We start from the raw sequence: 14,187 nt of genomic DNA on the forward strand, positions 1-14,187 counted from the left end.
TTTACGACGTCGTTTCCAACACAGATCCAGTAAACATAGTAGCAATGAGTTAAGGAAATGTTAAACAGATTGCTATATCTACAATTAAAAGCTAAGTCATCCATCCAAATATCCTCCCAGAATCTACCATTCTTGTCCTTACCAACAATTTCAACACTGAAGTTGTTATAAATGTCCTTAACAACCATCAAACCATGCCAAAAATGAGATTGACCATTTTCCATACACATTGGCTGAGAGTGTATTTTTTGAGGTATTTGGCCATCAACAACTGTTGCCTAGATAACTAATATTTTTAACTAATATACCGAAAGATCCATTTTCCTATATAACTAATATTTTTAATAGAAAGATCCAGGACACCTAGCCCCTCTTGATCTTTGGTTTCGTATAAAAATATGGTTCCGTTTCGGCTATAACCATTTAAGTTCGGTTCGGTTATAACCAAATTAATCAAAGTTGACACAAATTTTTAAGCGACACATAAATGTTTATACACATGTATAAACACAAAAAAAAATTCCGTTTCGGCTATAACCATTTAAGTTTGGTTCGGTTATAACCAAATTAACCAAAGTTGACACAAATTTTTTTAAGCGACACATAAATGTTTAAACACAAAAAAAATTGACCCGCGTTTTGATTTCTACTCCGGTCGAACCACTATGAAGTGCTATTTTCTTCGGAGTGATTAGAACACAGGACCTCCGAGGTCGCCATCCAACAGAACAGAGTTACAGACCATTGGGCTAATAGCTAGGTTCGTTCTGCTATCTACAGCACCTTATTTTATATTGAATTGGTTTATTTTGGTTTAACAGAAATCGTTCGGTTTATCTCTTTGCCTAACTGTAACCGAAACCGAAAACCGAATTTCGGTTTCGGTTTGCTGTTTTTGGTTTGGTTCGGTTATGCACAGGATGAAGTATACTACTTGTGGATAACTAAGGGTTTTCATTCATCATCACACATAGCAATTCCATGTCACCATTAGATTAGTAGAGGAAGCTATAGCAAACTACTTGTGGATAACAATTAACGAATTAACACTCAGGAAAATTGGGAAAGATGACAACAGGTAAATGAATGTGGGTCCGGTGTTGTCCTACATATGATGCACAGTCAGCAATAATATACTCCCTCCGCCGCAAAATAAGTGACGTGAATTTGTATAAATTCTTATAAAAATCCGCATCACTTATTTCCGGACGGAGGGAGTACTATGATTTCAGCAAGGGGTTTAATACTGAAAATACTGCATCCAATTATTCATCTCTAGTGCGTACATTCTTTTTAGAAGGCCAAGGCCTGCACAATTCGAGTAGTGAACTGATCTAGCTGTCCCCTGAATTGCTTGTGAAGAGACCCGACAACAGCAATCGATGACTAGAGACTCTAATTTCTGTGCATGTCCAAATTGAGCCACTCCACCATCTGTCACATTATCACAGTGCCTGAGTGCGAGATTTCTCAAGCGTGGTGTACACGTAATAAAACGGATCCCATTATCAGTTACCGCCTGGCAATCGACAAGATCAATTGTCTCCAGGAATGGTGCGGTTGAGAGGGCCATCATACCCTCGTCATCAAAAAAGTTGGCACCATTTAGCATGAGAAAACGAACCGGACAAGACTGAATCAGCTCCACAAGGCCATTCTGTGTGAAGCCTATCTCTGACGGATACTCGAAAGCGCAACCTGCAAACGTGAGCTCAACAGCCTCAAGCATAGGACAGTTGGCTGCTAGAGCCTTAAGGCTGTCATCAGTAAATGCCGTCCTGAAAACATGATCGTAGCGCAGAGGTTTGAGCCAAAGTGAGATGCTTTTAAGGTTACGGCAGCTCTCGGCTACGACGATCATGTCGTTGTCATTTAGGCCATGAACATACTCCAGGCACAGTTTCTCCAACGCTTTGCATTTCCCCAAGAGAAAACGGAGTCCTGCTTCTGTGTTGGTTTCAAAGCACGCCAACCTAAGATCCCTCAAACTCTCGCAGCAGAATCCATATCTACTCGGGTTGTGAGCGTTGTGCAAGGGGTCAAAACCCTCATAAGCATCAGGACTACTCCAGAACCCTCCCTTGGCCTCAAACTCAAACTTTTGGAGCTTCCTCCACCCTGGACCAAACTTTAGGAGGTCATAATTGCTGATCCCTTCACACTTCTTTACTACAAGTTGTTCCAACGATCCATTCAAGCCAAGGTACTCCAGCCACTCCACACTTTCGATTTTCTCGCAGTTAACAAGGTAGAGACCAGATAGAGTCTTGCAGCCAGCTGCCACAGACAGAAGCCCGTTTGAAGTTATGTTTGGTACAGAGTGCAGCCTGAGGGACACCAACTTCTTGCAGTAAGCTAGACAACCCAGATCAGAGTCATTTATGTGTGAGCAGAAGCTTAAGGTGAGATCAGTGAGCAAGGGGCAGCGATGCGAAACCTCGAATAGGCCTTGGTTATCCAACTGATTCCCATGGTCAGGTGTCCAACCAGAGTGATTAATTTCCACTTTAAACAAATTGGGGAACCGGGAGCACAGTGATGCCAAGACTTCTCTTGCAGGGTAAAGGCCACACCCAACACGGATAGCACCCCTTTCAGCTGCCTCGATGGTGTACAGTTGCTTGGAGACAAGTGAAAAGGAATTCAGATCGCTTGTCCGGGGAATTCTCTTGACGATCTCTGCCAGCAGTGGTTCTGGAAGATCCTCCATCGATCGACTGCAGCTCTGCAAGTTGGGTAATCTCAAGGTTTAGAAGGAATACATAGTGATGGGCTCAAATTAACGAGATTATGAAAACAATCAGAGATCACAGTAGTAGGAAGCCAAGAACTCTTCAAGAAGTATACATTCATGTAAATTTTGAACTTATGTACGTATCTGTCAAAAATAGATCCATGTGTTAACAATACTATTTGAGGCACCACTCTTTTTTATCTCTAAATCCCTCGGAAAAAAGCGATGGAACCCTCAAGCATAAAAAAAAACCGAGGCACCTGGAATCACTGGAGACTTGGAGACTGAAGAAAGAAACAACCTAGCAACAAAAATCATATGGATGCTAGTATTCCTTCTGGTTCATCGCAATCAAGAATAGAAAATTAGAAACCGAAAGGATCGGAAAGGGGAAATTAAGGCATACAATACAATTTCGGAATAAGGAAAGAGGATACAACCTAGGGTAGGGGGTTCGCCTGGGGTTTGTTTGATTTCTCGGGACGGCGGAATCAGCAGGACGGGCATTGATCGTTGATTTGCGGGGCGGCGGCGGCGGCAGATCGAGGAGTGCTCAGACCGAGCGGGGTGTTAAAAGGAAGGGTGTTGTTGTATTCGGAGCTGATACGGACGGCTCATCCTCTTCGGACTACCAGTAGTATTTGACTTCAGTCATGCTGTTTCACCCTTGACTGTTTTCCAAATCGCGCGAGCTCACAAATTATTATTTTTCTCTCTTTTTTTTCCTCCTCTTCTTCCAGTCTTTGGTACCAATATCAATCAACCATACATGATTTACAGAACATGAAATCTTTAGAAAAGAGTGCATCGATGTCAGCTCTTCCTTTTTCACTTTCAAAACCTTATGCCCGGTGTCCCCCGGACGTCGGTGGCTCATCTCCCCAACCGTGCCCCATGAAGCGGAAGAAGCCGGCGGCGCTTCCCTACTCCTCTTCGATGCCCTGCGAGGCGTGTTGATTTGCTGTACCGCTAGCTTGTAATAGTCTTAAGCTCCTTTTGGCTCGACGGAGATAAAACTAGGTGATAGCTTTTGGTCTTATAACTGTCATGCTACCTCACATTTTGCTACACTGTATGGTCCGATCATTTTGGGTCTCAATGAAAATTGGGGCCGGAGACATTGGTCCCTGTTCATTTAAAAAAAAACCTTATGCCGATAAAAATTCTATTATTGGCTATTGCTAACTGAAACAAAACATTCAGAGAGATCTGACAGCCAAACAAAAAAAGTTCTATTATTGGCTATTGGATGATTGGTATGTATTTACAAAAAATTCAACTCTCTATGAATTTGATTTCAATTAAACATCGCAAACCTCAACAATTAGAGATTTTATACCAGAGAATTACATCTCTGAAGGACAAAACTTATATGACCACTACCGGGCTACTATGCGGGTCAAGAATAAGGTTTTCTCGATTCGTCGTCCACCTCGTCGACGGCGATCCTACTGGTGGCGTTGAGAAGTGCGGGACAATTGGTCGTTGCTCTTTTGGAGCAGAGGATCTGGTTTGTGCTTGTGTTTTGCAGGTCGTCTGTGTAAATCGTTTTTTTTGTTCCTTTTCTAATCGGCGAGGCTCGAACAGATTCGACCTCATCGCGGAGTTAGCATGGTTAGGTCTTCTCGAATCCGTCTGGCCGGATCTGAGATGGCCATCCAACCCTCTTCGTCGTATTCTTCTCCGGGACGGTGGTCTATTTCTTGGATCAATATCACGGCGTCTTCTGGCTCCGACTGGTGACTTTCCGGATGCTACGTCAAAAACATTTTCCTGGCTCCGACGTGATTTGGAGATCTAGAGGCAGCATCGGGCTTCGCTCACGGCGTGTCACCGGCGAGTGCAGGAGGAAGACAACGACTTACTTACAAGAACTTACGTGTATTTTTTCTTTTACTTGAAAGATGGTTTCATAAGGGTTGGTTGATTCAGTATACGGCCTTGGCCTTCTCGCAATTCATAGTCTTTTAGTCAGCAGTACACTATTATGTGAGGAGTTCGGACCTGTCTCAAGTGATATTTTTTTTAACAGTGAAGTGGTCACTAATCCTTTATTAATTTACTGCTGTGAGAAAACTAGCATGCACCAATCCTGATCATTTCTCCGTTTTGGTCTGGGGGTTAATTAACCATGCTCCTGTGCAACACTCGGTAATTGAAGCGCCAGAGATGTCAATAGCTTAACATCATCAGTTTTGACTACTGCATAGTCACGTCCCTTTCTTTCTTTTTCCCCGGTATGACTTTAGGTTCAGGCTTGTTGGACAAGAAGTCAAGTCATACATTGAATGTTTTTCCATGGGTAGATGTCGTTTCACCGTCTCTATACAGACTCCTATATGTATCAATAACTTTGACTTTTGACTTTGACTTTTAAGAGTAACTTTTGACCTTTAAGAATAGAGTGTGAACCATCTTAGCGTCGTTGATTGATCCATACTAATCCATTCCATGTCTTTCTCTTTTAATTTGCTGCCGCAATGCCTTTCAAACGATTCCGGTTCTGGCCAAGCTAGCAGTGGTCTTGCTAGCCATGGCGCCTTTCTTCTCTTCTTCCAGGAGCATACAGCTCGCCTCTCTCACCCTGCTAATCCTCTCGGCCAACGCCGCGCCGCCGCCGCCGCCGCCGCCGCCATCTCTCCAAGCACAAGCAGGGGCGCTCCTCGCCTGGAAAGCCTCCCTCGGCAAGCAAGCCCAGCACGCCCTGCAATCCTGGGGGGCAAACACCTCGACCACACCTTGCGGCGGCTGGCGCGGCGTCCGGTGCGGCCGGCGGCCGGTTGTCGTTACCGGCGTCTCTCTTCCGGGGGTGATCAAGCTCGGATCAGGGTCGCTGGACTCCCTCGACTTCTCGGCCCTGAGGACCCTGACGAGGCTCGATCTCTCGCACAGCCAGCTCGCCGGGAACATCCCTTCGAGTATTGGGCTCCTCAGGGAGCTCCGTGCTCTGCTTCTCCATGGCAACCAGATAAGCGGCCCCATCCCGCCTTCTTTAGCAAACCTCACGAAACTGCAGTTCTTAATGCTCCATGACAACCAAGTATTCGGCGAAATACCAAGCTGGATAGGGGAAATGGGTAACCTTGTGAGCCTAAATCTTTCGGATAACCGTCTTTCGAGGCCGATTCCTCAGGAAATCGGAAACTTAGTGAGGCTGAAAGAGCTCAACCTTAGTGCAAACTACCTTGAAGGCTATGTTCCGACAAGTTTGGGGAATTTAACACGGCTAGTAACTCTGAACCTTACCAGTAACAACTTAATTGGGCCCATCCCTGAAGAAATGAGGAATTTAGTCAGGTTAGAGCGTTTGGGATTAGGTGAGAACAGACTTACAGGACCCATTCCAATCAGTCTGTGCAATTTGACCAGACTCGTCGCGTTAGACCTTCATAACAACCGGTTTTCTGGGCATATTCCTACAGAACTAGGTTATTTGGCGAACCTAGAGGAACTGGAGCTTCACAACAACACACTGTCAGGTTCCATCCCAAAGAGCTTAGGGAATTTGACTAGGCTCACTACACTATACCTTTGCTACAACCAGTTATCTGGGACCATTCCTCAAGAAATTGGCAACTTAAGGAACCTTGTCTGGCTCACACTCAGTGCTAACAAATTGTCTGGTGCCCTGCCATCGGGTCTTTGTGCGGGACTTAGGCTACAAAATTTTACTGCTTATGAGAACAACTTGGTTGGACCCTTGCCAGCAACCTTGCTAAATTGTACAAGTTTGGTTAGAGTTCGTCTTGAACGGAATCAGCTCGAAGGAGATATCTCTGAGATGGGTGTTTATCCAAATCTTGTTTATTTTGACATCAGTTCAAACAAACTATCTGGTCAACTATCTCCGCGTTGGGGTGAGTGCTATGGACTTTCCATGTTTCGTGCTTCAAATAACAGTATCAGTGGAGTCATACCACCAAGCATAGGGAAACTGCCTCGGTTGAGGATACTTGATGTTTCATCAAATAAACTTGAAGGATATATTCCATCAGAAATTGGCAATATAACGACACTGTTCAACTTGAGACTCGGGAACAACTTACTCAAGGGAAGGATACCGCAAGAAATCGCATCACTAAAGAATCTGGAGTATTTGGATTTATCTTCAAACAACCTAAGCGGACAGTTACGAGGGTCAGTTGAGAATTGTTTGAAGCTCCGTTTTCTAAAGTTGAGCCATAATAGTCTCAGCGGTAGCATTCCTACAGAACTAGGTAAGTTGGTAAACCTACAAGAATATTTAGATCTAAGTGACAATTCATTTGATGGCGTCATACCGAGTCAACTGGGTTATTTGAGCATGCTCGAAGCCATGAATCTTTCACACAATGCATTTAATGGCAGTATTCCACCATCATTTCAGCGGTTGAATAGCTTCTTATGCATGGACGTGTCGTACAACAGACTTGAAGGGCAAGTGCCACAAAGTAAACTCTTCAAAGAAGCTCCAATCAAATGGTTCATGCACAATAAACATTTGTGTGGCGTTGTGAAAAGTTTGCCCCCTTGTGACCTTACTCGAAGTTCTGGACTAGAAAAGAAGTCTAGAGCCATTTTACTAGCTATAATACCTGCTACTATATTTCTTTTGTCTATCATGGTACTAGTAACATGGCAATGTAAAAAGAAGAAATCAAAGGCAGAAAGTGCAAATGAACCGCAACTTGCAAAGATGTTCACCATCTGGAAATTTGATGGGGAAGATGTGTACAAGCAAATTGTTGATGCAACAAAAAATTTCAGTGACACTTACTGCATCGGAACTGGAGGGAATGGGTCTGTCTATAAAGCTCAGTTACCAACGGGTGAGATATTTGCAGTAAAGAAGATTCATCATATGGAAGACGATGAGCTATTTAATCGTGAAATAGATGCATTGATACATATTCGGCACCGAAACATTGTGAAGTTATTTGGCTACTCCTCTGGTTCTCATGGAAGATTTCTTGTCTATGAATACATGGATAGGGGAAGCTTAGCATCATCTTTGAAGAGCAAGGAAACTGCAGTTGAATTGGATTGGACAAGAAGGTTAAATATTGTTAAGGATGTTGCTCATGCCTTGTCTTACATGCATCATGATTGCTTTGCACCAATTGTCCATAGAGATATAACAAGCAATAACATTTTGCTTGATATGAGATTCAAAGCCTGCATCTCTGATTTTGGCATAGTGAAAATACTAGATGCGAATGCTTCAAACTGTACAAGGCTTGCCGGCACAAATGGATATCTTGCCCCAGGTAAATTATGTTATTCAGTTAAATCAATGTGTTTCTTACTTTTATCGGTCTCATCAACTATAAAATTAGTAGTATTATATTTGTACAAATACCACAATTTCTTGTTGATTCAGTTATCTTAGCATGGTCTTTTATTGACTAGACTGTTTGTTTCTAGTCTATAGAATATACATTAGCAACATGCCAACATCAAACGTTAAGTTGAAACTGACCGAAGATCCCGAAGGGACTTCGATTGTCTACGAAAATAGCATCATTAATACATACACATAGAAGGGCCACACTAACATAACTCTCCATTATTGACATCGCAGAGCTTGCATATTCAACAAGAGTGACGGAGAAGTGCGATGTGTATAGTTTTGGAGTGCTCGTGCTTGAGTTGTTCATGGGACATCATCCTGGTGATTTTCTTTTCTCAATGTGGTCCGTGACCAATAAAAGTATATCCCTCGAGGATTTGCTGGATACCCGGCTACCGCTTCCTGAAGCTGAGATTGCAAGTGAAATATTCAAAGTGATGGCAGTCGCTGTTGAGTGCATAAAACCTAACCCATCACACCGTCCAACGATGCAACATACAGTCAAGGTGTTCTCTGCAGCCGAAGGACCTGATGTCAAGGTGTCCTCTGTAGCTGAAGGACCTGATAATCGTCTTGATAGTGTGCACACTAGCTTTGTCATCCCTGCCTGCTGGTCATGAATGTTAATAAGACATTTATCTGTTTTTTCCTTTAGATATGGGACTGTCGATCTGTAACAAATCATGTATATGGTAGTTTTTTTTTTCTTCTCTTTTTTGCTTTACCTTCGTGCCATGTACTATAAACTTTCGTTTGTGAAGGGATAATTCACATGAATGGATAATCACATAACAGATCTGTAGCACAGGCAAATACATGCATGCTGTAACTGAAACAGTGTTCCATTTTTCTTTCTGACTGAAATAATAGCAGTGCCAAGATATGCATCCTAGATTGAATCTTCCTTCTTAATTAGCTTCGGCTTCATACTTCTGCAATTTTGCTGCGTTCAAGGTAACATGCCAACATTAAACATTAAGTACAAAAGTTGTTCAGCTGCAATAAATGTTCGTGTTTTGTTTTTTCGGCCAAATCAAATTCCTGAGGAGCAAGAGCAATCTTTGTAGAAAAGCTGAAATCATGGATTCCTGAGCAGCAACTTCAAAGTGATGGCGAGGAATCGAAGTGTTCATTCTCTCTTGCTTATTGACTTGTTCTCAAATGATGTTGAGAAGTCAAGTGTTCATATTCTCTCTTGCTGTCTGTCAGAAACTTGCAAAGAAACTCTGTTCCCTCCAGATGGGTACGTTACACCCAATCGAGATAAACCTGCAAGAACAAATTTCAGTTGATGAGCACCGCGCCGGAGATAAGAGAAACCAGCAGGATCATCAAAGATGTTTATTTCCAGGGTAACCGGCCGATTAGGAATCATCACCACGCTTCAAAGATTTCCAACGGCTGAATTCTTCTTACAAACAACACAACACACACCACATCGGAATCGGACTCTGCCTTTCCCGTCACTTCGAGACCGAATCCTGCTCTGTGCCGACTCGGATTCCCCCGCTGGTTCTGCATCGCTATATAAGCACAGCCATCCACCTCTCTCTTCTCTCCACCAACCCAAGCAAATCCATTGATCGATCTTCAGCGAAACACCATATCCATCGAGATTGTCGAACAGTAGCAAATTAACAATGGCGAGAGGCGGCGGCACGAGAAAACTCACCGCAGCGGCGACGTTCTCGCTCGCCGTTCTAGTCCTGCTCTTCTTCCCCGGCGCTAGCGCCGCCGTCCCCAGCATCGACGCCACGCTGACACGCCACCTGCCTCTACCGCGTGGGCTTCTACGCGGCCCAGAGAGCGTGGCCTTCGACGCCAAGGGCCGCGGCCCATACAGCGGCGTCTCCGACGGCCGCATCCTCAAGTGGACCAAGGGCGGCTGGACAACCTATGCCTACGCGCCCGGTTACAGCAGCGAGGCCTGCATGGCCACGGCCCGCCGCCCGGAGACGGTCACGGAGAGCAGTTGTGGACGGCCCTTGGGCCTCCGGTTCCACCTCAGGTCCGGCAACCTGTACATTGCCGATGCATACAAGGGGCTAATGCGTGTCGGACCAGGAGGAGGGGAGGCGACGGTGCTGGTCAATGAGGTTGAGGACGTGCCGCTGCGGTTCACCAATGGTGTCGACATTGACCAGGTGACCGGGGAGGTTTATTTAACGGATAGTTCAATGAACTACCAGAGGTCGCAGCATGAGATGGTCACAAGGACCGGTGACTCGACGGGGCGTCTCATGAGGTACAACCCACAGACGGGTAAGGTGGTTGTGCTACAAGCGGGGATCACTTACCCTAATGGTTTGGCGATCAGCGCTGACCGGACCCACCTTGTGATCTCGTCGACTGGCCCATGCAAATTGTTGAGATACTGGATCAAGGGTCCCAAGGCGGGCACGATCGAGGTACTCGTCGATCTCCCCGGCTACCCCGATAATGTGAGGCCCGATGGGAGAGGAGGATATTGGGTAGCGTTGCATCGTGAGAAGAACGAGCTTCCCTTTGGCGTCGATAGCCACTTGCTCGCCGTGAGAATCGGAGCCGACGGAATGATACTTGAAGAAATGAAGGGACCAAAGAGCGTGAGGCCAACCGAGATTATGGAAAGGAAAGCCGGCAGGCTTTTCATGGGATCGGTCGAGCTTCCTTATGTCTCCGTCGTCAAACGCAAATAGGAGTTATATATTGATTAATTAGGTTGTGTAAAGGCTTCGTATGAGACATGCTCCGTTTAAAATGTCATGTTGTTTTCTTTTGATTTTTTCGCAAGTGTATTTTGTCAAAGTGTAGTTTTATATATTTCATTATAACTATTGTTACTAGCATTATTGCAAATATAAAAAACCATTACACAATATGGTACAAGTTAGTTATAGCAAAAGGAAAACGATATAGATAATTTTCTTGCGAAATAATCTTTTGCATCTTCTAGCTACCTAAGTTCAAACTGATGGTGTACGTTTAATGTGCAGTGTTTGGGCATGTTTGGGATTTTTTTAAAGATGAATTTGCCTACTGACAACTGAATCAGAAGTAATTAAATATATCTTCTCTATACGTTTATTTAAGCAAAAAGGACTCTTTATTCCTGTCTTTTCCGTTGAATTCAGAGAGGAAATTAAGCACAACCTGTTTGGAGTTTAGCCAAAGCCCAGCAGAAATTATAAAAGAATGTAATGAAGGAAAAGGAGTGCTCCAAATTAATGGCGTCTAAGTTGATAAAGCTATTGCTACTAAGATACATAGAATGATCAGTTTATTGATTTTTTTTGCGGGTAATCATTTTATTGAATTGATATATTGCTCGGCGTATCCGTAATCTCGTGGTGATTAAACTGTAGGAGTAGAGAAATCATACAGAAACAAATCTTTGCCCTTCTTCTATTTGAATTCCAAAGCATTTACGAATTCAACACTCAAAATAAAAGTAAACTCATTTAGAATACATTGAGTTTATTTGCAAAAACTATTCTACTTCCGTGACTATCCAGCCATTGTTTAACAAAAAATATATTACTTCGGCGAGTATTTTTATCAACAAGTATCTCTTGTGATTGTCAAACAATGACATGTGAGTAGTACCGCATTCATGAAACCATTTTGCTATGCATTTGGAACCACTTATAATCAACAAAATCAAAACAATCTTTCTTCTATCAAGCACAGGGCCTTCATCCCATCGTCATCAAAAATAGTTTGTCCAATGTAGCACAGGAATACGATCGGACAAGACTGAATATGAGCACCACAAGGCCCTGCTGGATATTCAGGAGCGCAACCTAGAAACGTGATCTCAACAACCTTAAGCATAGGACAGTTGAGGCCTAGCGCCGTCCTGAAACCATCATGATAATGCACAGGTTTGAGCCAAAGTGTGATGCCCTGCTTTTAAGGTTCTGGCAGCTCTCAGATAACAAAATCATGTGATTGTCATTTAGACCAAAAACATGCTCATTGCGAAGCTTCTCCAATGCCTTGCATTTTCCAAAGATAAAATGAAGTCCTGCTTCAGTCCCAGTTTTAATAAACGACAACCCAAAATCCTTCAAACTATCCTTCAAACACGGACTATGAGCATCATACAGGTGATCAAACGGTAAAAACTCTCTTGGCCTCGAAATGAAACTTTCGGCCACCTTTTCACACCATAAATTCGTCCAATCACTCCCCTTAATTGACTCACAGTTCAAGAAAAATCTTTCTAATTTTGACTTGAAAATAGTGGTTTGCCTAGAATTAGGATATTACTAAGCAGAATGGGCCAGGTCTGCAGATATAAACTTATAGCTTTTTTTGTATTACTCCCTCCGATCCTAAATTATTGTCTCAAATTTGTTCAAATATGAATGTATCTATTCTTAAAAAGCGTCTAGATACATGTAATATTTCGACAACAATATAGGATCGGAGGGAGTATTTTATTTGAGAACAGATGCTATGTAAAATCCACAAAAGCAGGCCTACTATGCATCAAGAATACTGATAAAATCCTTTTCTGAACAGCACAGATCAAGAATACTGATAAAATCCACAAATGCATAGTATATATTTGCAACCATTGATAACTGATATATTTGCAACTTTGCAAGTATAAAAATGGCATGATAGAATTGTAGGTAGGCCTGTCTTTGGAACTACCTACTTCCATAATATCATAGCTTGCTACAGCAAAGACAGACAGCAAAATATGTATGTACAAGACCACAGAAAAATCTGAGAGGCACTGTCAGGATCTACAATGGAAGGCCTGCATTTTGAGGCTGATTTAAGTGAATTTCACACAGGGCAAGCAGAGATGGAATAAAGTTATAAGAGCAGTAGGCATAGCATCAGTACACAAATATGAAAAGGAACAGAGACTTTAGCAAGGGGATTTCACTCTGAATTGTTTCAGGGAGCCACTTCATCAACCACGTTCCTTGCACACTCTCTTTAGCTCGCCACAACTTGCAGACTTGATGGAGTAGTGGACAGATCTGGCAGCCCCTTGCACAGCTTTCTCAGAGATGCCTTCACAGCCTTCAATGATCAGACACTGCAACTTATGTGCACGTCCAAGCTCAGCAACTCCACTATCAGTCACTTTGTTACACAGCCGAAGTGTTAGATTAGTCAAGCACGGAGTATATGTGACGAAACGCATGCCAGCATCAGTTATTGCCACACAATCCACAAGCTCGAGTGTCTCCAAGAATGGGGCAGATGAGATGGCCTCCATCCCTTCGTCATTGAAGAAGTTGGCCCCATTTAGCACAAGAACCGAAACAGGACAAGATTTAATGAGCACAAGAAGACCCTCCAGTGTGAAGCCTATTTCTGATGGCCAACAAGGATCACAGTCAAAGAATGTGAGTTCAACAGCCTGAAGCATAGGACAGCTGATAGCTAGAGCCTTAAGGCTGTCATCAGTAAATGACGTCCTGCAGGAATAATCATAAAATTGAGGTGAGAGCCAAAGTGAGATGCTTCTAAGGTTACTGCAGCTGCGGGATAGAGCAATCATGTCGTTATCATTTAGACCAGTAACATACTCCAGCCACAGCTTCTCCAATGCTTTGCACTTCCCTAGGAGGACACGGAGTCCTATTTCTTGCCCAGGTGTCATACGCGCTAACCTCAAATCCTTCAAACTGTCACAACAGAAATCATATGTACTTGGGTTGTGAGCATCGTAGGAGGGATCAAAACCCTTCTGGGGCAGGAAGATGAAATCAGAAGGAGACTTTTGTTGTCCAACTGATTCCTATGGCTCCATGTCCAACCAGAGTAATCAATTTCCACTTTCCACAAATTGGAGAACCGGGAGCACAGTGATACCAATGCTTCTCTATCAAGCGATGCCCACAGGTGGCACGGAGAGTCCCCTTTTAATTTGCATCAATGGTGTATAGTTGCTTCGACACAAGGGAAAGAGAATTCAGATCACATCTCCGGGTAATCCTCTTGACAATCTCTGCTAGCAGTGACTCTGGGAGATCCTCCATCTAGCAATGCAGGTATGCAGCTGCTCTAGTTAGGCAATCTCAATGTTCAGCAGGTATACATAATGCAGGACTGAAATAAACGATATTAGAGTTTGAAGTTTGAACCATATGAAAGTTATCAGGTTACGGTAGTGAAA

General features: G+C 43.4%; 4 protein-coding genes and 1 long non-coding RNA gene across 7 annotated transcripts; 2 read left to right on the forward strand and 3 right to left on the reverse strand.

The window, feature by feature from the left end:
• Positions 1-1,239: 1,239 nt before the first annotated feature.
• LOC100840239 (F-box/LRR-repeat protein 14) lies at positions 1,240-3,361 on the reverse strand. 3 transcript variants are annotated; one of them, XM_014902716.2, is made up of 3 exons: positions 3,175-3,361; positions 2,995-3,071; positions 1,240-2,725 (listed from the first exon to the last, which is right to left on the reverse strand). In XM_014902716.2, the coding sequence occupies exon 3, from the start codon at positions 2,708-2,710 to the stop codon at positions 1,241-1,243; it is 1,470 nt and encodes a 489-aa protein (XP_014758202.1). In that variant the 5' UTR covers positions 2,711-2,725; positions 2,995-3,071; positions 3,175-3,361; the 3' UTR covers position 1,240. The 3 variants fall into 3 exon arrangements, with proteins under 3 accessions (XP_014758202.1, XP_014758201.1, XP_024310776.1); XM_014902715.2 differs by lacking the exon at positions 2,995-3,071; XM_024455008.1 differs by having other exon boundaries at positions 2,995-3,361.
• A 1,837-nt stretch (positions 3,362-5,198) lies between these two features.
• Positions 5,199-8,857, forward strand: LOC100840546 (MDIS1-interacting receptor like kinase 2). The gene is made up of 2 exons (XM_010240627.3): positions 5,199-7,980; positions 8,295-8,857. The coding sequence occupies exons 1-2, from the start codon at positions 5,268-5,270 to the stop codon at positions 8,681-8,683; spliced, it is 3,102 nt and encodes a 1,033-aa protein (XP_010238929.1). The 5' UTR covers positions 5,199-5,267; the 3' UTR covers positions 8,684-8,857.
• On the reverse strand, positions 8,736-9,548 carry LOC112268834. The gene is made up of 2 exons (XR_002960326.1): positions 9,442-9,548; positions 8,736-9,332 (listed from the first exon to the last, which is right to left on the reverse strand). It is a non-coding gene; the product is annotated as an uncharacterized LOC112268834 (long non-coding RNA).
• Positions 9,549-9,577: 29 nt separating this feature from the next.
• On the forward strand, positions 9,578-10,741 carry LOC100841150 (protein STRICTOSIDINE SYNTHASE-LIKE 3). The gene has a single exon (XM_003575424.2). It carries the CDS (start codon positions 9,704-9,706, stop codon positions 10,739-10,741), a length of 1,038 nt encoding a protein of 345 aa, XP_003575472.1. The 5' UTR covers positions 9,578-9,703.
• A 1,871-nt stretch (positions 10,742-12,612) lies between these two features.
• Positions 12,613-14,050, reverse strand: LOC112268538 (F-box/LRR-repeat protein 14-like). The gene is made up of 2 exons (XM_024463222.1): positions 13,943-14,050; positions 12,613-13,809 (listed from the first exon to the last, which is right to left on the reverse strand). Exons 1-2 carry the CDS (start codon positions 14,048-14,050, stop codon positions 12,973-12,975), a joined length of 945 nt encoding a protein of 314 aa, XP_024318990.1. The 3' UTR covers positions 12,613-12,972.
• Between the last annotated feature and the right edge of the window lie 137 nt (positions 14,051-14,187).

This window comes from Brachypodium distachyon, chromosome 4, assembly GCF_000005505.3.
Source record: "Brachypodium distachyon strain Bd21 chromosome 4, Brachypodium_distachyon_v3.0, whole genome shotgun sequence".
Lineage (NCBI taxonomy): Eukaryota > Viridiplantae > Streptophyta > Magnoliopsida > Poales > Poaceae > Brachypodium > Brachypodium distachyon.

Coding starts and splice junctions, on each gene's coding strand:
- LOC100840546 (XM_010240627.3), top strand. CDS start 5,268: ATGGCGCCTTTCTTCTCTTCTTCCAGGAGCATACAGCTCGCCTCTCTC. Junction 7,981..8,294: donor AAATGGATATCTTGCCCCAG/GTAAATTATGTT, acceptor TTGACATCGCAG/AGCTTGCATATTCAACAAGA.
- LOC100841150 (XM_003575424.2), top strand. CDS start 9,704: ATGGCGAGAGGCGGCGGCACGAGAAAACTCACCGCAGCGGCGACGTTC.
- LOC100840239 (XM_014902715.2), bottom strand. CDS start 2,710: ATGGAGGATCTTCCAGAACCACTGCTGGCAGAGATCGTCAAGAGAATT.
- LOC112268538 (XM_024463222.1), bottom strand. CDS start 14,050: ATGGAGGATCTCCCAGAGTCACTGCTAGCAGAGATTGTCAAGAGGATT. Junction 13,810..13,942: donor AGCAACTATACACCATTGAT/GCAAATTAAAAG, acceptor ATGGAGCCATAG/GAATCAGTTGGACAACAAAA.